Source organism: Strix aluco, chromosome 20, assembly GCF_031877795.1.
Source record: "Strix aluco isolate bStrAlu1 chromosome 20, bStrAlu1.hap1, whole genome shotgun sequence".
NCBI lineage: Eukaryota > Metazoa > Chordata > Aves > Strigiformes > Strigidae > Strix > Strix aluco.
The window spans coordinates 5,875,851-5,901,786 of NC_133950.1; the positions used below are offsets into that span (position 1 = coordinate 5,875,851).

General features: G+C 47.7%; 1 protein-coding gene across 14 annotated transcripts in view; it reads left to right on the forward strand.

Moving 5' to 3' along the window:
- Positions 1-25,936, forward strand: part of EHMT1 (euchromatic histone lysine methyltransferase 1) — a 123,683-nt gene that overhangs the window by 46,194 nt on the left and 51,553 nt on the right. For 5 of the 14 annotated variants that reach the window (XM_074846123.1, XM_074846128.1, XM_074846130.1 and 2 more), the window contains 2 exons: positions 13,262-13,349; positions 25,058-25,614. In XM_074846123.1, the coding sequence (XP_074702224.1) occupies positions 13,262-13,349; positions 25,058-25,614 (645 nt within the window). Of the gene's footprint in view, positions 1-3,134; positions 3,205-6,882; positions 7,066-9,163; positions 9,211-10,026; positions 10,049-13,261; positions 13,350-25,057; positions 25,615-25,936 lie in introns of those variants that run through there. The other 9 variants (XM_074846122.1, XM_074846124.1, XM_074846133.1 and 6 more) reach the window with 6 other exon arrangements.

The window sequence follows — 25,936 nt, forward strand, 5'->3', positions numbered from 1 at the left end:
GTGGAGCTGGGGAGTGGTTCATAGTGCAGAAGTGCAGAAGCAAATCAGGATTCCAGCAGGAATGCTCATATCGAGGGTTCCTTCACCTTGTCGTGCTTTTGGGATCGCTTCTGAGGAGGCTGAAAGGGAGCCTCAGATTGGAGCAACTGGAGGGTCTGGAAGAAGAGGAGCCTGATGGAAATAAGGAAAACCCCCCGTATTTTGCAGAGCTAAATATTGTTCTTCCTATAGAAAGAAAAATCTCCCCTTGCCTCCCACTTGCACTTCCTCTGCTAGGGAGCTGTGAAAATGCCATACATAATGGTGTAATTAAGCAAAAGCCCTGAGGAACCTGGTGTCCTTTGTGAAAGGAGGTTGTTGTGCTGCTGCCTTCCTCCTGAAAATGTGAGATTTCTGAAAGGATATTCAAGCCCTGAATCAGAGAACAGAGGCTAGAGAGCCCCAGAGTAAAAATACCTTGTAGTTTTATGGTCCCTGGTAGAAGATATTTTGAAAGGGGGGTGTTATGCTGTCTCGTACCAGCTTGGTGGGGAAACTGCTGGAGAATACTTGGGTTAAATAAAGGGGAAAGCTTCATGGGGCAAGGGCTTGTTCTTATGCTACAACGTTAGAAAAACTGCTTCCTCGGCCAGCCTGGAGATGGGTCTCTAACCAGGTGGCTAGAAAAGAGACTGTGCCTCTGCAGCAGCTGACCTCTGCAAAAGGGGGGAAAGGGGGGTCCCGGGGCAGGAGTCTCACACCTCTGACAGCCGACAGACCTTGCTTGGGCGCAGGAGTGGCTGTGTCCTGGAAGCTTTTTTCTCCTTTTGGTTGGCATAAATTTAAGGTCTTATTAATCAATACACAAGCATCCCCTGTGAACGCGGTGCTGTGCAGAGATGCTGGTACGATGCCGATCGATCATTTTGCTCAAGTTGGTTGTTGAAGCATCTGCAATACCCTGATCAGCTTTGCTTTTTTTTTTTTTTTTTAAAAAAACCCCACAGTATTTAGTGCTTTCAAGGATGGCCATGAGATTTGAAAAGCATTTAACTTCAGCAGTAAAAACATGTCTAGTGTTGAGATGCAGTGGGGAGTGCTGCCCTTCTTCATGCACGGGAAGGCTGAGGCTGTGGTGTGGTTCTGTCGTTATTTTATCTCTGAAATGGGATGTTGACTGTGGTAGTTCATCGACACTGCCTTTGTTAATATCTTTGTTTCTATTTCTGTGTTTTTAATGAAAGCTTGGTAATTTCTTGCTGCAAGGAAGGGCAATGCAGCGTCAACTGTTTTAAAGCCATCCTTGGTTTGAACTACAGTAATCTTTTGATGCGGTGGATAATACAACTTCTGTCTGTGTAGTTGGTTTTTGTTGCTTTTGTTCAGGGATTTTTGAGTTTGTCTTAAATGAGTTACCTCTACACCTCTCAGCAACTGATAGAAAGGCCAGGAAAATCTCCTTTTGTGTATATTAAAACTTAAGATTTACATCAAACAAAAACCCAATGGGTGAAAGAGAGATCCTTGCTTTATATTGTCACCTCAAATATTCCTTCTCTATGAATTTCAGTCATCTCGATTTAGCCTTGTGTGTTTTAACTGTTTAGTAGTGAAACTTCTACAGTGTGGAGAGAAAAACAACATCCTTGTAGCCAAGGCAGATCTGTGGCAGGCTCTTGTGCTGCTTTAACTATCGCTGTTTTGCAAATGTGCCTGGACGCAGTGGTGAATTAGCTGCTTGGGCTGGAGAAAATGTATCTTGTTGATGTTTCTAGCCTGCAATAATGCAATGGCAGGACACGTTTCTGCAATGCTCAGCAGAGAGGAGGGGATGGGTAGAGCAGAGCAGGCAATGGGTTCATGCTTGTGCTGAAGGCCTGAATTTACATACCTGCTTTTGGTGCAAGGTGTAAGGCAGAGTCCTTCGGCTCCTCAAAACCTCACTATGGATTTTGATGGCCTTTTTGCCTGCCTACATTGCAGGCTGCTCCCTGTACCCTCTGGCCCACTGTAACACATTACATTCAGCTTGTCTTCATTTTAATTTCTATTCTTAAAGAGAACTATCTTCTGTGCTCTTATTTTTTTTTTTTGAAAACTGTTTTTTCTTTGGCCAAGAACAAGCGGGTGGTGTCACAGTCCATTTCTGAGTTTCCTCTTCCTTCTGGCCTCTTCTCCAGGGTTGCCGGCCGCCCTCCCCCTGCTCGGGTGGGAGGTTCTCCAGCACGACACCCAGCTCCAGCAGCCTCCTGCTCCTGCCTCCCATAAATGCCAGTCTTTCACTTGAATCCCTTCCAGCTGATCTCTGCTTACAGATGTTCCTGCGAGTTGCTCCGGCAGTTTTACTGGGAGCTTGAGCAGATACAAAGATTGCCAAGAGTTTATGCTTAATTGTTAAGTGGAACAGAGACAAACGACTTTTATTTTGAAGCTAAAATTTCGTCTTTTATCGTGCTGGCTGGGCCAGCTGTATCATATGGTTTGACATAGGCTGAGCTCAGAGCTCCTGCACCTAGTAGTGCACTATCACTTCATTAGGGTTTTCCCCCCTTATTCCATTTCTCCCTCCCCTCTTTTTAATGACTCTGTTTGTGATACCCTTTTAAGGTTGGTTGTACCAGGTCAGGTTGTCTTATTAATCCCCAAAGAGAAAAATAGCTCCCCTTCAGCTCAGCAGATCGGATCTCGAATGCACTTGCAGTTGGACACTGCACACTGAACCAGTTTAACCCGTGTGCCTTCATCCCAGCACTCGGAGGTCGGGCGCTTCATTAAGCAGAACAAAATCAGCACGGGAGCGTCCCCAAGCCACGCAGCATCCCTCCCTGTCCCTCCTGCCTCTCCTTTTCCTGCGGGCAAGGGCTACTCTTGAAGGCCACTGAGACAGAACACCTCGCTCTATGGTTTAAAAGGCTTTTTTTTTTTTCAGGCAAGCGATCAGTTTTGAGGCCTGGCACCCTGTCAGAAAGTTGACAGATGATCTGCATTACCGGTGCGTCCCCGGGATGCCCGGGATAATCGCGCTCCAATGGACGCCCTGGAGCCGGCAGGTTCTCTGTGAAATGGCTGCAGCTTGGAGGGAGCAGTGAAATGGTCTCCTCTGGGCATGCTCACTCTGTAGAGGGAGCTTTTATCACATGAGCAGAAACTGAATCACTGCTCATGAGGATCTGGAATATGCAACTCTTTGAGTCTTCACCAGAAGAAGACAACAGATGTCCGCAGGTACAGCAGGGTCCACCTCCCATGCCTCGCAAAGAGCAGCTCCCCGCCGGCCCTGGCCGCAGGCAGGCTGTCTCCTGCTGGGGAAGGAGAAGCTTGGAGAGGAGGAAGATAGTTTGGGGAATGTAGCTGGGGGTTATTTCTTTATTTGTTTCTATACACATGTATTTTCCTGCCCTGAGCGCGGGAGGGCACGCGGGGCGCGCTGGGGAGCCGGCCGGAGGAGGCTGGCCAGGCTCCCTCTGTGCTGTGGTGATTGTTGCCTTGTGCTGTGCCATGGGCGGGCAGGTACCTCGGCATCTGCCCTCACCTGGCTCCGGGAAAGCTCGGGCTTTTGTTCCCTTGCGTCTGGGTGGTCTTTTATTTGCCTTCTGGGGTGGGGAGGCTTGTTTGGGGTTGATTTTTTTTGTTGTTGGTTTTTTTGTGCCTTTTTAAAAATTTTTTTAAACTGTGAAGTTTCTGGAAAATTCTCCCAGGAGCCCTCCCTGCTTGCAGCTCTTGTAAGCAAGAAGAGCAAACCCTGGGATGTCCGAGCTGCTCGAAGACTGAACTTCCAAAGGGGAGGAGAGGGCCTGTGGCCTCATGGCACCTCCTCACTGAGTTTCCTTTGACAGCCTCTGCTTGCATCAAGCAAGCCTACAGCTCACTTCTTTGGATGGAGGCAAAAATGAACAGTATTTTACCAGAAGAAACAATCCTTTTTATTTTGGGGTGGCTTCCTCCCCTCTCTCTTTTTTTTTTTTTAATAATAGCTTGCAATCCAAGGCAACAGCTGATTAAAACAAAATATCCGTGGTTGATTTCATGGCAGGAGGCCCATGTCTGCAGCTTATTTTAAGTTACCTTAAATTCATTCTCCTGGCCCTGCCATGCTCTTGTTGGGTTTTTTTGCTGTCGTTTGTGTTGCATGCAGACAGCTCTGTTGGCTGCCACAGACCTCGGTGGGACTTGGGATGGGCATCGAAGGTCCCAGAGCCGTGGGGATCTGGGCACCCCTGCCAGCAGGCAAAACACTGGCCTGAGCTTGCTGTGCTTGAGGGAGACCCCTGAAATTGCCATGCAGACACGATTATTGAACATTCAATTGAGGAGTGAGACGCGAAGATGGCATTTAAAAGACTAGGGAGCTTACAGGATGATCTGTGATACCTAATCTAAATATCTATCGTATCTTCACTGGACTATAAATATGTCTAATATTCATCATCTAGAAGATGTGTGCTAAAGGAAAAGGCATCAGAAGAAGTCATAAGGAGAGAAATAAGGTTTCTTTTTAACAGTGAAGAGCAGAGGTCTTCTGCCTGATCAGCTCCCATCCAGGGGAAAAAGCGTTTGGGTTTAATGAAGACTGAGGAAACAAGTAACCAAAAAAACACTGAAGTGTGCAATGTGTGCTCCTGTGTGGTGGTGACCACGATGACACCGGTCGAAAACACCTAATGCTCCGTCCCTGCCAGCTGATGCCCTTTGAAAGCATCTGCAGAGAGACGCTGAAAAGCCTGACCTACTTTGGAGGGAAGAGAGAAACCCGAGGTCTGGACTTCGTGCTGCTTTTCAGCAAGGGTTAAGAGCCCCAAAGTGGGGCCTTGGGATCTTAGGTTTTTTCCCCTTCATGTATTTAACTGACTTTTAAGTGCCAACACGAGCTCTTCCCTTCTTCCCAAGAGCATGTTTGGACAGAGCTTGGCTCTGCAGCACAGATGGGGCATATTTTCTACTAACCAGCCCCTGTTAGACAAGCCCTGGGCCTGGCAACAGGGGTGCAGGGGGCAGGAGCAGGCCCATGACCTGGAGGCTTGGACTGCAGTGGTTGTCCAAGGACTCCTTTTGCCAGCACTGGAGCCCAGCTCCCCTCACCTCTCCCACGCAGTGTCATCTTCTAAGGAAAGAGGATCGTGAGCACCTCGTGCAATGGCAGGGAGCTATTTTTTTCAGGTAAACAAGGAGTTTCATTGAGCTTCACCCTCCTGGCCAGCTGGTTTGGGGGAGAGCTGGCTTGATTCCTGCTGCTCCTCTTTGTTGTCCTTTTGTGGCTTTTCCCTGAAGTTTTTCCTTCTCCCCTTCCCACTCCTGGAGCTGAGAGCAGTCAAGGAATCACCGCAGAAGGAGAGTTACCTTGCTTTTGGTTCAACTGAAAGGCTCTGGGCTCTGACAGCGTGCGCTCCCTGCTTGTGAGGCTCTGAGGACCATATGTTCCTGCAGCGACATGTAATGTCAGTGATTTGGAAACGAATCTTGAATTTATAGCCCTTAACTACCATTTTCAGCCAGTTATTTTTAACTCCTGTGAATTTAGAGTTTTGACACTAACCCCTCTTTGCAGAGGAGAAGACCCTTATGTCCCCTCATGTTTCACTTGGTCCTGTGGGATCCATCCTTCCCTGTGCCTATGTGAGCAACTTGGTCTCTTGGGTGGAGGAGGGAAGGTCTGGCTTTGCTGTATGGTGGCGTTGGTCTTGGAGGGGGGCAGAAGAGGAGGACAGGCAGCGGGCAGCACTGCCTGCCAGAATTTACAGTAGTCAGGAAAACAGCAGGAGCGAAGCTCATACACTGTACGAGCTAATTGGAAAGTATCCTTGAAAAAAGAGGGGAAAAAATGTAGAGCAAGTTTCTTTTAAAAAAGTATTCTCGGATCCAACATAACAGCTTGCTTCCCCCAAATCAGGTAATTTATTAATCTTTTTCCTTCAGTCCCCATCGGAAGGGGGAAGGCTGGTGGACGTGGTGGAGAAGGGTCGAGGCAGTGGGGGTTAAGAAGATCTGACGTGCAAGCGTCTTCCCTGCAATGCTGCCATACTGTGTCGGAGCAGCACAGTGCCTCTTGCAAAGGAAGATTTTCACAACTTGTCCTTGTTCCAAGGATGAGGAAACCTCTAGCTCTTCTGGCATTTTCTCTCCGTCATAAGTCAGAGCTGCTTTCACCTGTAAAGTATCATCAGCACGGACAGGGAGAGGACTGAAACGGACAGGGGCTCGGAGCAACCTTGCAAGGCTTTTCATGGAGCTCTTGGTGTTAAATGAGGAACTTTTCCCCTCCTCCTCTCCTCATTTTCCTGTGTGCCTGCAAAAATACTCTGGTTTGCATTTAAAGGAGAAAACTGTATGTGCTGGGACTAAGCCAACTTGTTTATTCAAGGGAAATACCATATTTCCAACCCTTTCTCTCACAGAGGAAGGCTTGACGGAGGATGGCAGACTGGGCTGGGTATTATATTTTTAGGTGACATCGAAGCACGGTTGTGATTTGAAGAAGCTAAAAATCATGGCTGGCATTTTGCATCGAGCTCTGCGAGACCTCTCCTCCGCACTCCCCCCAACCCCCAAAGGGGTTAACTTCTCCTTCCAAAACAGGTGGATTTTGACCTAAATCAAGGAGGGAAAAGGGAAAAAAACGAAACAAAACAAAACAACAAAACCACTACCACAAACCCACAGCCTGCTACTTCCTACACTTTTGCAACTTCCCTTCTCCAAAGCGGATTTTTATTATGAGGGGCTGGGGGGGCCGCGAGCGGTGGGGAGGCAAACGCCCGCTCCTCTCCTCCTGTCAAAAAATGGCAGGTCAGTGTGTGTCTGTAAACAATGCAGTTATGAAATGGCAGCGCCAGGCCGAGCTGAGCATGCTCGGGAGCAGCCTGTAGGGGGAGGTGAGCCGAGAAAGATGATCTAATTCAGTGCAATTCTTGGGATTGAAGGAAAAGACCAGGCTCCACTCTTAATGACAGAGCAGAAAAAAAAGGCCCCACGCCGGGGACGAAGCCCGTAGGCCATGGAGGAGAGGGTGTGAGGATCTCCCACCTCTAGGACTTCGGGTGCTGGGCAGCGCTGTGTCGCTTTCTCACCCTCCAGGAGAGTAAAGCCTTGGTGAGGTTTTGCTGTAGTTATTAGAGGGACAGGCCCGAGGGTGCAAGTTTTATTATTATTTTTCTTTTGTCTTTTTTCCACTCCCCCCTCCCTGTCCGCTTTTTCCCGCTCGCAGGCGTCGCTGTCTTGCTGCTGGCCTCTCGATGGCTGGAGGTGACCCAGACGGAGGTGGTGCGGGCAGCTGAGCGAGGTCCTCCAGGTCCCAAGGGAAGCCCATGCGGGGCTTTCCCTCCTCCGCCGACCCGATGAGCCCTTCCGCCGGGCGCCGTCGGGACGGGCAGGGGCAGAGGGAGCTGCTCCGCTGGCTGTGGTGGTTTGGGGGTGGGAGGAAGAGGAGCGCGGAGGCTGAAGAGGTGCCTGAGCCCCGTTGATGGGGGTGAGCTGCCTTCCAGCTCCCATTCCCCAGGCTGCTACACCCTGCTTGCTCAAGGGTCCTCTTGGTGCTACGGTTTTATCCTGGCTAAGCCTTCTTGGGGACTGGGTGTTTCTGAAATGGCTGGTTTGCTTTTGCTAGAGAGAGTGATGAATCTTGGTCTCCATTTTAGGGTTTTCTTCCCCCCCTCCCCTCATGGGTGCTAGGAGAAGACAGGCAGCAGCTGTACTCCTTGCTAACCTCAGCCTGTGGAAGGAGATGCCTTTGTCTGCTCTGGATTTACACTTGCCTGCACATACAAGTTGCACTGGCTTTAACTCTACTGGGACACAGCTAGATGGGTACGATGCTTCCCAGCGGGGAAGCAGTGAGGAAGTGTAAATGGATCTCCCCTTTACTGGAGGGCATGGGCTCTGCAAACCCCCCTTGCCTGAAGCCTGCACGCCATTGTGGATCGCGTTGTCTTACGAGAAGTCACTTTAAGTCCTGTTGTGTTTCATGCACGTGTCTCCTTGTTCCCAGCTGTTGCATGCAGGGACTTGTGCCTCGTTCCTACCCTTCCCCCTGTTTTGGGAGTTGATCTGTGCAGCTGGAATAGGAGAGAGGACATGGGGGTCGAGAAGGAAGTGTTTCTTTTCTTTTAGGAAGAGTCTGCATGAAAGGAATTCAGGAGACAGAAGAATTGCAAAGAATTTGATGTGGGGACAAACTTCAGGCTGAGGGCAGTGCTTGTTGTGAGCTGCAGATAAAATTCCATGTTCACATGATTGCATGAGGCTTATAAGGAAGTGGCCTTAACCTAAAAAAAAGGAGCTTTGAGACTGGTGACTGCTTTGTAGGCCAGGTAGGCTGGCGGTTACGTTTCCTTCCTTCTCCAGATCAAATGCTTCTGCTGCTTCTAATGACAGGCCCATGGTCAGTGTCCCCACGAGCAGTGATCCCAGACCTTGCCCATGCACAGCAGGACCTGAGCAGCACCAAGATCTGAAAAGAGCAGCCTTCACGTGCCTACAAAAGAAACATTCTCTTTCTACAAGCATTTTCTTAGTCATTACTTCCTATATAATTAAGTACAAAATGTTTGTCTTCTCTTTAAGGCAAAGGTTATTATGAGTAAGTTGGTTTGGGTTGTGGTGTTGCTTTTTGTTTTTTTAGGAGAAAAGGGGAGGAAAAAAATGAGTGAATGAGAATCTGCTGCTGCTAGGGTTGCTTCATTTATTGAGAACTTTACCTCTCTGCCTTGCTGCAGTGTGTATTGCAAACCTCGCTGCCACCTTGCGCAGGAGGTGAAATCCTGCCCAGCTGAAGGGCTGGCGAGAGCTTTGCCTGAGCCCCAGCTCTGCCGGGGAGCTGGTGGTGGGGTGCGTGGAGAGCAGTGCCCGGTGGTGTCACCTCTGAGGGGTTGGTGGCCACCTCCCAGCTGGAGGCTTCGCAGGCCGGGCAGGATCAGTCCTGTCCGTCCCGGTGGCTCTGCAGGCAGATGCGTTGGTGAAGCTGCTGCCCCAAATGGGAGCGAGCAGAGTTTCAGAGGGGTCCTTCTGCTCCCAGCCCTCTTTCAGATCGACCTGCTTCAGCTGCATGGCTCTGATCAGAATAATGCTGCTGCAAAGCCTCAGGTTCCTAGACGGTTGATTTTTAAGACACAAAAAAAAAAAAAAAAAAAAAAAGACCCTGGTGAAGGTAGACATCTTAGCACATCAACCTCCGCTCCTTCCTGGTCTGCCTGGAGAGAGCTCTGGTTCATGATGTAACTCACTGGTCTCTTGGGCTTGGTAAGCTGCAATATGTTGGAGTTTTGCTGTGCATGTATTGTCTTTGCCTATAAAACCTGTTTGGACCTTTTTGAAGGGCACCCGGATGGCTGATGAAAATGCCAAGGAGGAGGCTGAGAAAGCTCTTTCTGTGTTTCCCAGCTTTGTTCTTTTTCTCTTCTTTTGTTTTTTTGTGGGCTTTTTTTTTTTGTTTTAAAGGCACCACTGTAGTTTCTAGTCATCGTCTGTTTGGAAATGCTGCAGAGCCTTTCCTTGGCCGGTCTGACCTGTCTTCCATCCCCTCCAAAGACCTCACGGAGGAGAGGAAGCCTGTTTTCTTGTAAACAGAGGTGGAGAGGAAAGACTAAACCAGTACTAGCTCCTCTGCTTGGATCCTCATGGCTTTTAAAGCCCTTTCAAAGACCTAATCAGTCATTCTTAAGATGCAATAATTTTTCCTTCCCCTTGAAACTTAAAAATAAAAGGGTTGAGGGGGGGATAATGCTTCATTGCTGGTGGTGTGTACTCTTTATGGAGGCTCTCCAGCCACGGAAGGTTAATAATCAGTCTGGGGTCGGCGAGGGAATGGAGGCGAACGGCTGCGGGAAAGTGGGGAAGGAGGAAAAAAAAAATGGAGAGAGTGAGACTTTTATTGTGAAGCAGCCTGTGCTTGGCAGTTGGCTTTTGTTGGGACTGCTGCAAGAGCAGACATTTCTCGGCGGGGAGGGTGGGTATAGGATTTCCCTGCCAATCGGGAGCCGACGGATTGGGGCATGGGGAGAGTGAGCAGAAAGGGAAGTTTGCTCTGAATTTAAGGGAGGGGAGGGAAAAAAAACCCAACACACACAAAAAAATGGAGGTATTGACACTTGCGGTGAAGTTGCTGCTAAGTTGGCTGGGTGGAGCCGTGGGCCGGTGGGAATGAATGGGCAGCGCTGCCCGGCTGGCGGTGGGTGCCCGGTGGGTGCCCGTCGGTGCTGGGTGCCGGGTGCTGCATCTGCCGGGTGGTGATGGAGCAAGGAGGGGAAGAGCGCTGGCCTGGGGGGAAGAGGCTTCGAGCACTTTGCAGGGGTTTCCTGTAGTTTCTTTTTGATCAAAATGTTTCAAAATTCACAGTTGGCTTTTTGTTTTTCATTATTATTTTATTTTCTACCTTGATGCTGAGTTTTTGTTTGTTTCAGAGCAAGGCATGGAAGTTGTAAAGCTGCCGCCGCTGCTAGCAAGGGATGTGTCCTCTGAGATAGGAACCAGGAGAGCCCATCAGGTGCCACCTCGGTTAGCCTTGCCTTGGCACCCAGCTTTTTCACTCTCACAGGAAAATAGTGATGGTTTCTCTCTTGCCTCTCTTGGCATTGGAAATTCTGCTTTGAGAGCTCCCGCCGCTGGCCAGGGCCTGCGCCGAGCTCCTGGTAATTGCAGTGAGGAGGGAGGGTGGTCGTTAGTCTGATTGACTCCAGGGTTCCTGCACTGGCTTTTCTTCAGGCATCATGGGCTGAGCAGCAGCAATGCCTCTGTGGAAGGGAGAATGTAGATGATTTGTGGAGTGGGGGTACTGCTTATAAAATAAAAGAAAAACTTAGAATTGTATGGCTAAGAACAACCTGCTGGAAATCCTGGGGCTTCCAGCATGAGTCAATTTAATAGCAGGAATATCAAGACCTTTCCTTGTTGCAACAAAGGTTGGGAAAACAGGCTGGTCCCTGTTAGACAGACTGAGGCTCTTTATTTGCTGCCAGTGTCTGTGGCGAGGGCCTGGGTGCCCCTTCCAGGTTTAGACTAGATATTAGGAAGTATTTCTTTCCAGAAGGGGTTGTTGGGCGTTGGAATGGGCTGCCCAGGGAGGTGGTGGAGTCCCCATCCCTGGAGGGGTTGAAGAGTCGGGTCGACATAGTGCTGAGAGATCTGGTGTAGTTGGGATCTGTCAGTGTGAGGTTAACGGTTGCACTAGATGATCTTCAAGGTCCTTTCCAACCGAGATGATTCTGTGATTCCCATGTGTGGGAGCTGTGGGGCTGCGGTTGAGCCCCGGCTCTCTGCAATTCTCTTTGCATTAGTCTTGCAGCAGGGTAAGTTCATGAGAAAAATGAAGTTATTCCCAGTTTACGAGAAGTCCGGCTAGAGGAGAGGTAGGGTTTTTAAGTAGACGTTTGCAGCAAGGATATATATTATTGGCTTAGCAAATAAAAAAAAAGGAAAGCTGATCTATGTTCAAACTTTGGGCTGTGTTTTTCTTGATGGAAGCTGTTGGTCAGTGTCTGTTCTGTTTCAGGCTATCTGATCGGTTGGCTGAGCTGAGGTTTCAGATGCTTACAGCTTGCTTTTTGGTCTCTGTCTGAAAATCTGACGGTGGTGCGCTTGGGGCACAGGTTCCTTCTTGCTGAGAGCATCTAGACGTGGCAGTGTTTGCTGTTTGCTTGCGCTCGGGGGGCAGGCAGCCACCCACAACCACCTTCCTCTTTGCTAGAGGCGCAATCCTTGAAGGTGCTCTTCCTCCTGGCAGGCAGTGGAGTCTTTCCCAAGAACCTGTGCCCAGCCTGCGTCCCTCGAGTTTCCTCCTTCCCATCAGCTGCCTGTGGCTTTGCAGATAGTGGCGTGTGGGTGCAGGGCAGGGTGGTGCAGGCACCAAGGGACAGGGACCTGGTGCTGGGTGAGTTCTGCCTGGCTGCGTGGGGCAGGGGGCTGCTGAAACTGGGGTGAAAGAAGACCCCGTGCTGCAATACCTGCTGGCACCTGGCACTGTGGCTGAGTTCACGTGGAAACAGAAATCACAAGGTGGCTGGTAATAGCAACACCAAAGCTCATCTCCCCTGCTAGCTTCGGACAGAAACCGATGTGGGGAAGGGCGAGCTGCTGCTGGGAATGGTTTTGGAGCTGATACGCTGGGCTTCGCGTGTGCGTCTTATCTCTTTTGCTTGCTTTATGGGAGATGGGCAGGTTGTTTTTGTTCTTTCTTTATCACTCAGTGCGCTTTAAACCTTGTGATTTGCATGGCTGCAGGCACCATCTGCTCTCTGTGCTGGCCTACAACAGTTGGCTTGACCTGGGCTTATTCTTCTCCTGTGACGCAGGCAGCGTGTGGTGAACCCCTCACCCGGCCTGGCCCCAGCCCCATCACACGGCAGCTTTGCAAGCCTGTCGCCATCTTTACTTTTCAGACCAGCTTGTCTCCTTAAACACAGAGCTGTGTCAAAGGACCCCTTCTCTTCTGTGTGTGTTTGGGGTTTTTTAATACCTTTTTCCTGTTTTTTGTTTTGTTTTGGTAGCTTTTTTTGTCTTGACACTTTAAAAAAAAAAATAAAAGAGAAAGAGAAGGTATTAAGGCTGCAAACCTGATCTAGCAACGTGACTCCAGGCATGTGAAAGGCAGAGAAGATGAGCAGGTGTTCCCTTTTTACAAAAAATTTTAGAAAAAGAGGGGAAAAAAGAAAAATTACTTTCTATAGAATTAAAAATAGAGCTCGTTAACTTTAATAAACATGGTTGTTAACAAATGATGAGTTAGCTGGCTCACTGATGGTTTGGATTTTGTAAGTTACATTTGAATGAACTACAAAAAAACCCAAAACACCAGAAGCATACTTGGACTGTAAAAGTTGATGTGCGATTGTATAATGAGAAGTTTGATAGATCTGCCTCCCACCACCGAAAACCTTAGAAGTTTTGGGGGAATAAGGGTCACCTCCTTGCGATGCCTTTCATGACCATTTTAATCTGTGCCTGTACAGACATACTCAGCTGCATTCTCAAGCATGTTACACTCAGAAAATCTGACTGACTGCATCTTATCCAAAGAGCTGTGAGGTCTCAGCCCTGGGCGCAGCTCGAAACCCCTCAGCTTCTTGGGCGAGATGGGCTGTCAGCAGGGGCAAGCCTTGATGTTTTTTATCTTTGACCTGTGTCTTGCTGGCAGTTTTCTGGCAGCGTTATTTTGCAGAATGAGGTTTTCCCGTGATGTAAACAGGATGTGTCCATGATTGTCTCTTCTTTTAAATGCAACTTGTGTATGAGCAATGAGCTAAACCATGATATTTCCTTTTTTTTCCCTCCCTGTCCCTTCTCTCCCCACCCCTAGCGAACAGTGCTGAGTAAGGGAGAGACAAGGAAGGACGCCTGCATGAAGACTGAGCTGCTGAAAGATATCACCAACAACAAAGAAGAAGGTGAGCACCTGCCTCGGTTGAGGGCCAGACCTTGCTCGTGAGATCAGCACATGATGGGAACAAAACTGGGGGCTTGGAGATGTGCTCTGTCCCCCAAGGGTCTCAGGTGCGCTCCCATGAACAGAGTGGCTCCCTTCTCCTGTGGTTATTCTGAGCAGGGCTCTTCCCCAGGAGATGCAAATTTGCTTTTCAGTCCGTCCATCACCACCCACCTAAAGAATGATATCTAATTTTCACTTCTGCTTTGGTGCGGCTGTGAAGTGCAAAGGAGTTACTTAGAACCTCCTCTGTGTGACTGGTTTTAACTGAACTCTGATCCTCACCACATGATGACCTAGCCTTTTTCCTCCTTCTATTAAATTTAACTTTCTGTTTTCCTGTGAGTTCTCTGTTGCTCCAGAGCAGGCACCGATGGCTGCAGGATGGCTGGTGGGGTTAGGCACTCCACACCTCATGCCGTTGTGGGATGCTTTGTGGCTTCTGTGTTGTGTCTGCTTGCTTTTACTTTGCAGGATGCAGTGCACATGTTAATTTGACAAAGTCTTTCCTGTGTGGTTGTCTGTGAGTTGCATGCACACAAATCTGAGGACTTAATAAATGTGTCAGTGGGATTAGGAAAAAAAAATCCACCACCCTTTATCTTTCCCACCCCGTCCTTTCTTTCCATGGCTTTATTATTCCTTGACTAGTTACTTCTTGTAGCTCTGCAGGGATTTGGTGTATTTTTGTTCTCCTTTCTATAATAGAGCATTAGAAAAGCACTGAACTGGCCCCATCAAAATACCTAGTCTTGGCTAGAAACAGAATTTTGGACTTTATTCAGATGTGTGTGAGTACAGCATTGCTTTTTCTTTCTCTTCTGTCCAGCATAATGTTTTGTCAAGCTGCTCTAGTCAGAAAGTAAAGCTCAGAACAGGCAAAATATTGAATGCTGCATCAGATGTGGCCACGGTGCTTGCATATTAACTGGGAGCACGTGAGTGCTGCTGCTGACGCTGGTTGCGTATGGACCTCTGCTCTGGGCAGACCAGAGGCGAAGTCTGAGATGTCAGTGGGAGGTCGCGTTGCTCTGGGAGGAGACTCTCGTTTTGATCCCTTGCCTTGCTTGGCTCAGGACTATAAAGCTAGTTTATTTGTCTCTTGATTGATCAGAGGTAAGTGTCAAGAGTTATGGAAGTAAAAATCCAGGAGGGTAGGAAGAGAGGCATTTCTGCACCTTGTATGTCTTGACTGATTTTGACTTAAAGCAAATGCTGTGTATCAAAAGGAAGCTGAGAACTCTCCCTGTGCAGGAACAGTCTCAAGGCTTCATGAAATGCTCAAATTCCAACCACTTCAGCTTATTTTCCAGTTCTGTTACTGGGGAAAGAGGGTCCTAAAATGTGAACTGCATAGTCTCCATTCTTGTGGTAATGTTCAGATCGTATCCTTCTCTCCCCAAGCATACCATGTGTGTAAAAGACAATGGTTTGCAGGGTCGTTGTGCTATATGCATTGTTCTTCACAGACCTTCGTTACCCAGCTGTGATTGTCATAGGAATTCAATTAGTTAACGTTCCTAAAGTCTGTTAATAACAGTGTTTAGCATTGGCAAAGAATTTACATTTTTGAGTGTTGCGTGAACATGAAATCATTATAGCAGACTTGGGAGATGGCATGAAATAGTTTCTTTGAGCCCTGTTTCCTGACTCATGGATGGGTTGCAGCGTATGGAGCTGGACTGAGTGGACTGGAAAAGCACCCTGAAGTCTAAGATTTCTCTCTTTAAGTTTGCTTGAATGGTCATTTTCCTTTAGTGAGGAGGATGGGACCAGTACTATTTAATATCTTCATCAAAGACATAGACAGCAGGATCAAGTGCACCCTCAGCATATTTGCAGACAACACCAAGCTGAGTGGTGCGGTTGACATGCTTGAGGGTCAGGATGCCATCCAGAGGGACCTGGGCAAGCTCAAGAAGTGAGCCTGTGTGAACCTCATGAGGTTCAACAACACCAAGTGCAAGGTCCTGCACATGGGTTGGGGCAACCCCTGATTTTAACACAGGCTGGGGGATGAAGGGATTGAGAGCAGCCCTGCCAAGAAGGACCTGGGTGCTGGTGGATGAAAAGCTGGGCATGAACCAGCAACGTGTGCTTGCAGCCCAGAAAGCCAACTGTGTCCTGGGCTGCATCAGGAGAAGTGTGGCCAGCAGGTCAAGGGAGGGGATTGTCCCCCTCTGGTCTGCTCTCGTGAGACCCCCTTGCAGTGTGTGTCCAGCTCTGGGGGCACCAACATCAGAAGGACACGGACCTGCTCGAGCGGGGCCAGAGGAGGCCATGAAGATGCTCAGGGGACTGGAGCACCCCCCTGTGAGGACAGGCTGAGAGAGTTGGGGGGGTTCAGCTGGAGAAGAGAAGGCTCTGGGTAGACCTTAGAGCGGCCTCCCAGGTCTGAAAGGGGCTACAGGAAAGGGGGGAGGGACTCTTGATCAGGGGGGAGGGATAGGACAGGGGGTAACGGTTTTAAACTGAAAGCTGGTAGATTTAGATTAGAGAGAAGGAAGAAGTTCTTTCCTGTGAGGGTGGTGACACACTGGCACAGGTTGCCCAGAGAGGTTGGAGATGCCCCATGCCTGGGAACATTCAAGGTCAGATCAGACGAGGCTCTGAGCAACCTGATCTAGTTGAAGATGTCCCTGCTCATTGCAGGGGGGTTGGACTAGATGACCTTTAAAGGTCCCTTCCAGCCCAAACCATCTATAATACTATCATGTGTGGGAATAGGAATCTGCACAAGTCTGCTGGTGCTTCTGGCTTCTAGTTCAGGCTGAGCTGCTGCAGTGGACTGATCATGTGTTTGATGGGAGCCGTGGCCTGCAGCGTAAGGTTAGATCTCTTCTGGATTTGTTCCCTTTGGGAAAATCCCCTTGGTGGGTTATCTGTTGATATTGAACTTGGGATCTAAAACTTGCAGGGGCTTGAACTTGCAAATCCAAAGACTGACTAAAGGTGCTGTTTGGGCTAAAGACTTAGTGTGAATTACTGTGTTTTTCCCTCTTTTTACTCCCCTTTGACTCAGAAGGGTACTGACACTGAAGTCAGTATCAGATCCCCATTTGAAATGTGTTAGCACGTCCCATAGCTCCGCGGCTGCCTCTCTGAATGGCCTTTTGTGAGTTACACCTCTGTGTCCAAACTTGTGCTTTCTCTGTGTCCAAGATGAGCCAGGAAATTCAGGTACCTTGCAGCCTTGAGTAAGATTTAGGGGTCTGTTGCCCAAGCAAAGCACATTGGCACCACTGCAACTGCCTGCAATGCCATCTGCCTCCACCACTGATGGAGATCGTAATGTTGGAGATGTCCATGAAGATCTCCGGTTGCAGAGAAGGCTCATACTCTTGTGGGGCAATAGCTGAGGTGCCCCAGTTTATAATCTGTTGTTTTGAGGCAGTGCATCCCTTTTCTTGGTTGTCCTCAGCGTGCCAGCCTGTCATTTGTGACAACTCAGTAGCTACTGCCCCAGGGGATGAGTTGTTGGTGCCGTTGGGCTGGGGCAGGGAGCGGGGTGGGTGCTCTCGGGGAGCAGCCTGGAGGTCGGGGGTCAGGGGGTCCTTGGGTGGGCAGTCGTGCCGTTTTGTTCTTTGTTCCTCGAGTGGAAGGTGTTGCAGAAATGCACTGTTGTTACCAGCTGGGATGTCCTTTTCTGGATTCATCCTGGCACTGATAAAGAGAAATAATCGAACTATAAATTTAACATACAACTGTAGGAACAAGATCTTTGTGTGTTCCCAGCACTTTCATTTCCAGTTCTGGCATTGAGTCCCAGCCTGCGTAAAGCCCAGTGTAAGTTGTTCACTAGACTCAGCGTCCCCTTCTGTGTAAAACTGCTCAGTACAGACAGAAAAACAGCTGTGGATGAGACTGTGTTTTGTTTTCCGTGGGGAAATGTTCCAGTTCAGTTTTACATGTGGGTGTGAGTTTAGGTCTATCTTTCCCTTTGACAGGGAGGGGGCAGGGAGGTAGAAGAGATGAGCAGAAGAAAGTTGCTCTTGTGTTTTATTAGGCCATATTGTCTTTAGTCTGACTTGGAGAGAAACTAATTAAAAAGTGGTTTCTTTGCGAGAATCAATTGCAAAGTGATTTCAGTTGCAAGTGATTTCAGTTCTCCTCCTAATGTACATAGCTCCTAACTCTGTGCTGCATCTCGCTTGACCTTTCAAGGCAAACCACTTCTTTTCTGATTCCCCAGCTCCAGAGATGGAAAGTTTCACTAAAGTAGCGGCACGAAGGAGCAGGGAGGGGAGTTGGTAATGAAGTTCTCCATTAGCCTCGGCGTTTCTGAGGCTTCACCCGAGGCAGCTGTTTCACAAGAGCCTTGGTGCTTGGAGCAGAGTGCTGGATGAGATGTGCACTGTCACTTTGCTCTCAAATAAACTTAAAAGTGCTTTTAGAGAGTGTCAGGGTTTAAATTCCTGGAGGGGCCTTCTTTCTCTCTCTTTTTTTTTTTTTGTTTTGTTTTTTGTTTTGTTTTGGTTTTGTTTTTTGTTTGGTTTTCTCCCTTTTATTGCAGATAGGAAGCTGCCATGAGTGAGGAAGGTGCTGCTTTCCGCTGAGCAGCTGCAACCTTTGCATTCCCAGGTGCAGAAATGGCTGCTTTAAAAGGAGAAAAAGAATAATCTCCTCACCTCAGTGTACTCGGCACTGGGATCCACTGCTAAGGCTGACAGCCAGGAGACCAGACCGAGCAAAATGATGCTTATATATTTTAGATGTTCACCCAGATGTGCACCCAGGTGCTCCCCGTGTTCGAGACCCCTGATCCGGGGAGGCTGCGCCCCACAGCAGACAGGCTGCAGCAGCAGAAGAAACGTGCTCGGAGCCCAGCAGCCCCAGAGCAGGAGCATCCCTTGGTCACAGATGGGCTTGGGGCCTCGTGGCCAGTGCTGTAACACTGTGGACCCGATCCCACGGCAAAGGAACAAATTAATTTCATGCAAGCTGTTAAACTGCTTTGAGTCACTGCTGGTATTCACAGGCAGCCCACCGGTGAGATGCTGAATCCCATTTACCCGACCTGTGTAATCTCAGTATTGAGCATTCACAGCAGAAGCTGTTCTTCTTTTGTTTTTGTTTTTGTTTTTGTTTTCCTGTTTTGATTCTTGGCATGTCTGACAGGAGATGGGAAACTCTGACACTGCCGCAGGGTGACAGGGCTCCAGGGCACTGGGAGGAGTGGCATTTGTGTTTTGGAAATACAGGGCAGGCTCTTGGAGGGATATCACCTGGCTTCACGGATTTAGAAGAGGGCAGGGAGGGGAGACCATCAATAACTCACCCCAGAGAGGAGCTCTGGCCTGAAACACTTAATTCTCTTCATTTTTTGGCTTCAAAATGCTCTGCTCTTTGGCTTCAATGGTAGAGGTGGTGCTTTCCTTTCCAGTGGATCTCCAGCCACTAATTCTCCCTAGTCTGTACAGTTTTAGTCCCCATCTCTTTGTCATCCTTTTTATGTCAGCTGGGCTTCTCTCTGCTTTACAATTTTCTTTTTTTTTCACTTTGAGAAGGAAGCAGGGAGGGAACTGTTGTAACACAAGGATTATAAGCAGGTGCATTTCTCGCTTTTAGAAGTTTATCCAGCAGTACAGTAGGTTATTGAATAAATGACTGTGGTATCTGATGTTTTAAAGATGATCTGCAAAGTGCTTAAGGTAAAAAATCTGTGAAATGTGTGTATATATAATTATAAATATGCAGTACTTGTACTGCTGTTCAAAATTGTGAGCTTTTCATTTGAGCTTTGTCTTTGCTTAGTTCAGAGTTTGATGTTTCTCTTGCAGCAGCTGAAGCCTCGTGGCTCAGCTGCAGATGTGGAGCTGCTCTGTGCTGGGGGCACTCAAAAATATCATGCAAGACATGGGCAGTTGGGTGTTTCACCTCTACCAGTGCTCAACACCAAGATGTTCAGAAAAACGTGTAAAAGTTCCAGATCTTGTAGGGTATTTTTCTTTCTTTTTCTTTCTTATTTTTTTCTTCCCTCAGACATAGTGATGATTGTGTTTTGGCCTGGAGTATAAGGGCTCCTAATGCTTGCATGTTTTTCTTACTTTGTCTCACTGAGCAGTGAGATCTGAATTTAAAAAATATATTTAAGACTTTATTTTTTTCAGAACATTCTCAAAGCAATACAGAGTTTTGAGCTGCTCATCTGGCTGCCTGCATATAGAAGGTTTCTGGTGGCTACTCATCCCCTTTGGTCTCTGCAGAGGCGATTCGGTTCCCTCTGGCTGTGGCCAGGACAGCTGGTGGGGACCGTAGCGCATCTGTCAGACAGGCTCTGCCCACAGGCAGGTTTTGGCAGGCTGAACCGAGCTCCGGCAAGCTCCAGGGCAGGACTGGAGCCAGGTCTGGCTCTGCTGGAAGGGCTGGAAACCCAACAGGGAAAGGCAGTGGAGAAGAACCAGCGTTGCAGGAGTCTGGGCTGAGAGAGCAGAGGTGGGTTTCGTTTTGCTTAATTTAGAGTTTTCTTTGAAGTTGTCATTCTAATTCTGGACTAGTCCAGCTCATTTCTGCTCACACGTGGTAGGCATGTCCAGGCGGTGCTTACTTTATCCAAAGATAGATGTCTGGAGTCAGACTGTGCTTTTTGAGCTGTCGTCTCTCTGTTGGTCGCAGTGGTGGCTTAGGGGCACCCTGGAGTTTGAGATACCTGTTAGACACCTGAAATTAGATGACGTATCCTCATCCTGTCTGACTTAGCTTTTCCCCTCCTTTCTTAAGATTCTGTTCTCTTCGTGGGCATTTTAATTCAATTTTGAATAACTGTGATTAGTATTGAGAAGACCAAAACTGCTGCAGAGGATCTGCTTGATTCTGGGGAGAGGTGGGAGGGGTGTGAACTCTGCATTACTCTCAATGAATTATTAATTCAGAGAAGTGATTGGAATATATTACTGATTATTCTTCGCCATGTGGAGTCACAGGGATAATGTATCTGCATAATTTTCTGAGTCTGAAATTTCTTGTGTTACTAAAATGTAGCCAGGTCCTAGAAGATAACACCTATACTGAAGTTTCTTTCAACTTTGTATCAACTTCAGATGGGAGAATGGGCACCATAAGGGAAAATAAATCTCTTGGTCAAGTTACCTGTTCTACACGTTGCTGGATTTTAAATTAATACTGAGTGCTTGGATCGGGATGCAGTGTTGTCATCAGTGTTACAGGCTTTTACTGATGCATATGCTGTAGGAAGTGCATAAGAGAGCTCTGAAAATACTGGGATGCTTCTAGTAAATGAGGTTACATTTCTGTGAACAGCTGTATCTTTCTACTTTTCATTTTGTTTAATTAAAGAAAAAATGGTTGTAGATTAAGGAACAATGAGGGACTTGGATGGAAAAGTGAATATGGAGGAAAACATAGTTTTGCTCTGTTTGGAAGGAATGAATACTGTCAAGTTGTTTTGGAGAAAAAATAATTCTAGGTTTTTATTCACTTGCACTTGCAAGCACAAGAGCAGAAAAGCTGTTGAACAGCATTGTTAACCATGAGGTGTATTTGAAATCAAGATTTTTAGGAGGTTTGCAGTGAAACTTTTTTTTTTCTTGATAATGAAAAAGGGGAGATGTAAAGGTCATGTCAAGAACAAGTATTTCTTTAGCTGTCTGTGCTGTTGAAGAGCTTCTGTAGGCTGTTTTATTCAGTATTTCTCCATTGTGAGGTTCCTGCTGTCTGTAGTTTGTGTTCCCATCCCCGTCTATAGGCCGTATTTCAGAAAAAGTGTAAATATGTATTGAATTGGGTCTATTCAGCAATGCTTGTAAATGTGCAGTACTGTGTGTACCTAAGATGTGGTCAGACTTGCAGACGTGTCCTGTTACACGAGGATGGAGCACTGAGCAAGTGGAGCGGTAGCCTAGCCTGGGATGGCAACTCCTATTTTCCTGTTACCAGACCAGGTATTTTGGTTGTGAAAACCAGACTAACTTACTTGGGTTACATCTTATTAAGCAACATGGATTCTGACATAAACTAGTTCTTCATGTGGGTCTCTTTAATTTGATGTTCTGATAGGACCCTGGGGTGACGAGCTCCTGCAGTTGGTGGGTTGGCTGTGGTGGTCCTTGTGGGAGCCCTGTGCTGTACAGGAACTCAGTTTGTAGAAAACAATGCTATTCCAAAGTATTTATGAATTTGTTTTAGTGCTGCCAGAAGAGGAAGCAGGAGGATGGAGGTGATCTTTCCCCAAAGAAGCCCGTCCTAGCAGCTCAGGACAGTCTTGCCCGTGGTGTCTCAGAAGAGAGGGACACAGTCTCTCTCGCCGTTCAGTCCTTGGCCTCTGCTGATTCTTGCCAGCCAGCGACCTGTGTGATGACTGTTGCCATAACATCTTTTGTCGTGTGGATGCCTGTCCGTTAGGCACCAAATTGTGACACTCCACAGTGCATTTTGCTCAGCCTGCTGAGCACTGGCAGCGCTGGTGGTCGGGGCTGGAGCTGGAAGCTGTAGGACCTTGCTTTGCCCTGCAACGTGTACAGTCATTTACGGCAGGGCGGAGTGGGTGTGTAATCCTGTTAAATCAAAACCATACCCTGACAACTGCTGTCAAGTTCTCCAGTTCTGTGCAACTTCAGGGACAGTGAAATTTCATATCTTTGTTTTGTCAAATCTCTACTCATACAGATTTAGAAGTCTGGTGCCTGTTTATAGGGATTTGATGGCACTTCCACAGTCAGTCAGATTGCATTTTCCACACTTATTAAGAGTGTGTGTGTGTGTGTGTGTGTGTGTGTGTGTGTGTGAAACTGTATGTGGGATTTTAATTTTAGCCTCATGGATTTTTCATAGAGTCTGTGACGCTCTCTGGAGTAATGCAGTTACTCTTTCCCCTAGGGCAGTGCTCTAATTTACCTTGTTTTGGTTGCCTTCATGGCAGGTAGAGCAATTCTTGCCCTCTGCTTATTCAGTTTATCTAGTAGTCAGCCGCTGAAGCTATTTGACTGCTCTGGTGGGAGTGCCCAGTATTTAAATCAACAAATATTGAAGGTTTCATTCAGCCAGGTGCCTAGTGCTGAGCACTAGAAATGGCCATCTGTGGTTAGGGAGCTCATTTTTTGTTTTCTTCTGGCACTGACTTTGCTGAAATAATTGTTTAAATGGCCACAGCACGGTCTTTTAAAGACACCAAATGCAGAAAGAGAAACAAGTATTGAAAGAGTAAGTGTGTGGCTGTTGGCTCCCTCTGCCCATGACTTTTCAAATAGTTAAATAACAGTGAAAAAACTAGCACTTTTTCTTCTCCCAGAGTCATTGCTGTCCAAAACAAACCCTTGTGTGTCTTATCAGAGCTTTCAGTACACAGAAGGTGGTCTGGGTGGCATGAGAGGGCAGCAGATGGAGGCGAGGACTTTGAATCATACTTGGAGAGCCACTCGATTACTGCTTACTGAAGTGGGGTTTCTGCTTCTGCCCTGCTGCGTGTGCTCCAGCGAGCACCAGTGAGCTCATTTTGGAGGCTGAACAGCAGTGTTCATGTGGGAGGCAGTCACAGGCTGCGTTGCCTGGGTTTGAGGGTAACGGACTGCTCAGTGCAGGTTTCTCATCAGGAAAGATGGCCAGAGTTGAACCCCAGGGAAGAGTTACCACTCGTCATCAGGGTTTGAAGACACTTTCCAGTAAGATGCTTTGTGCCCAACATATGTGGCTTTCAGTTGGAAATAAGGAGCAGGACTAGGACTGTCCACCTTATAATTTATGGGTAGGACTAGGCTGGAGCAAGTTGAGCTCTACAGCAGGTCTTTGAGACCCACCTGGGCAGAGCCCTGACCAACGTGGTTTGAATTCAGCGTTGACCATGCTTCGAGATGGAGGTTAGATTGGATGGTCTAAATGTATTGACCAGTTCTAAGATGGCTTTCAGTTTGATGCTGGAAATGTTTGTCTTTAAATCTCAGATGAACACCAAACCCCAGAAAGTTTAGGGAATAATACGGTTGTTACAGGTACTAGAGTGCATTTCTTTTAGAGTCTAGATCTGCAAATGCTGTTTGTGCAGAAATCTGGATCAAAACGTTTTAGGTCAACCCAGTGGTAAGGACATGGACTGAATGAGTGCATTAAAAAGGAGAAGAAAGAAGGGGAGGTGAGTAGACCCTCAAATAGTTGGGGAGAGATTTTTTTTTTTCCTAATTGCCACTAACTGTAACGGGAATTTGGTGCTTTTTTGGGAAGAGCTGTTCCGGTGAGCTGTGCAGCGCTGCTTCCCCTCCCTGCTGACGTTTGCACTGAGCTGCCTGGGCTTGGGAGCATGCAGCAAAACCCTCCAGAGCTCGGCTTTGAAGAGTTAGCCCAGGTATGTTGGACCTGATGTCCTAGGATCCAGTATCTTCATGGTTCTTCATGCTTCAGCCTTGCATCAGGTTTTTGCCAGGTCGGCAGAGACATTCAGAATGTTGTTTTCCTTGAGCGTTTGGGCTTCAAGAGCAGCGTGAAATGAGATGCTGACACCCAGCGTGCTGGTCTGGCTTGCAAAGTTGTCCTCTGGTTTGACTCCAGGCCCTTCTGAATACTGTAGGTGAAAATTGCTTTGATTCGAGCTGGTTATAAATCAGCCCTACCTGTTTTGACAGCCCACTTGGACAAAGCTTTTGCTGGTACTTCTTGTGATGCTTTTCATAACTGTCTGGCCTCTGGAAGGAAAACAATACAAGGAATCCCTAACAGCAGGTTGATTTAATCGTTTTACTGATCATGCCAGTGAATTGTTATCACTCCTGGTTGCCTGGGGAGCTGCTAGTTTGTCATGTCAGAAACCTTTCTGCAAGTACATGGTGTTCATACTTGGATTTTTTTCAGCTCAGGTCTGAAATCTCTGATGGGACAAATCCATTAATGGGGAAACTTTGGAAGGGAGGAGAAAACCCCTTTTCACATGGACACTCCTGTTTTATCTGTGTGTGAGCTTTTAGCCAGTCTGCAAAAATCTTGCTGCATTTGAACCATGTAATTATTTTAGTCTAGAATTGCGTTTAACATGCTTCACCCCTGTGTTTACTCTGGCTATTGCCTCTGAAATGACACTGTGAATTCTGCTTCTGTGCCACTTCATCCCAGCGAAAGAGCCGGTCTCCACTGGACAACATTGCCAGGAGAGCTGTGATTACCAGGGAGTTACTCCTTGCGATGTTTCGTGTAGCAGCGGAGCCCTGACGTAGACAGTTGGCTACTGAGCTGCGTCTGCCACAAAAGCTCCCCCGTATTGCCCATCCAGCAAGCTTTTCTTGTGTCAATCTGGCATTGTGAAGGGCTTTGCCAGAGATCTGAATGCAAGATTGGGCAGCGTTTTGTTTGACATGCGAGGTGTTGACATATGGTCCAATAAATGTAGTTACTGGAAAATCTAGAGATAATATTTACCTTGAAAAAATCCATAATTGGGAATAAATGGCCACATCTGCAGCTGAGGCAAGTGAGAATGAGTGCACTGCTTTCAACTGAGCCGCCCACCCCAATTTTCACCGTCTGAGGATCCCGACAAGCCGGTCAGGTAGGTGAATGAGCAACCCAAACGGAGAGAGACAGAGGTATATATAGCAAACAGCTTTCTGGAGGAGAAGTTTGCTCTTCCTTAGCCACTGTAAGTAGCTGTACCTTCTCTTTGGAATTTTGATACCACTTGTGACCCTTTTCTTTCTCCTCTCTTCCTCCTTATCCTCCCTCTTTCTCCAGGGTTTAATGCCATGGCTGCAGATGAAAGTGCTACAGAAAAGCAAGCGGGGGAACCAAAAATGGCAGTAGACGGTGAAACCAACGGTTCCTGTGAGCACAGCGAAGCTGGTAGCCACCCAAACCCAGCTAAAAACACTCAGGACAATACGAAAGTGAGCCAGCAGGACTCTAGTACTAAATTAAATAGGATAGCAGAAAATGGCATTTCTGAACGAGATGGTGAGACTGGCAAGCAAAACCATATGAAAGCTAATGACTTCACACAGACTTCTGTAACAGGGAGCAATGGATATATTCTAACCAAGCAGATGGCACAGGAGCAACCTCTAAGGACTACCAGCACCTTTGCTTCTCTCACCGGCCATGCTGCAAAAACCCTTCCAGGAGGAGCAAGCAAAGGGAGAACTGTGGGCTCCTTTTCTCAGATGCAAGCCACGATGCCAGCCAAGCTCGGGGAGGGCAGTAAGGACATGGACGCTAAAAAAGCCACCGCTGCTAACACTGAAGTCAAGGTCCACAGAGCACGGAAGACAATGCCTAAACCCACCCCTAGCCTGGTAATGTATATGCCCAGCAGTCAGTGCTGCTGCGATTGCTCTTGGCTTTCTTTGAATGTGTGAGAGGGATACCTTGCTGCATGGGAACACGTGTCATTCGGAGGTGTCCCACTGAGTGGATTGATTTATTTTTTAAATATTTATTTTTATTTTTATTTTTTCTCTTCCTACAGAGAGACAGAGGTGTTAAAATAGAGTCACATGGCCCTCATCAACTCTCTTCCCCAATGTGTTTCTAAATACATAATTGATCAATTACCTTCTCCAACAGATGTATGCGAGGCACTAAATGGCCTTTCTCTCTTGGCTGTATTGCTCGTCA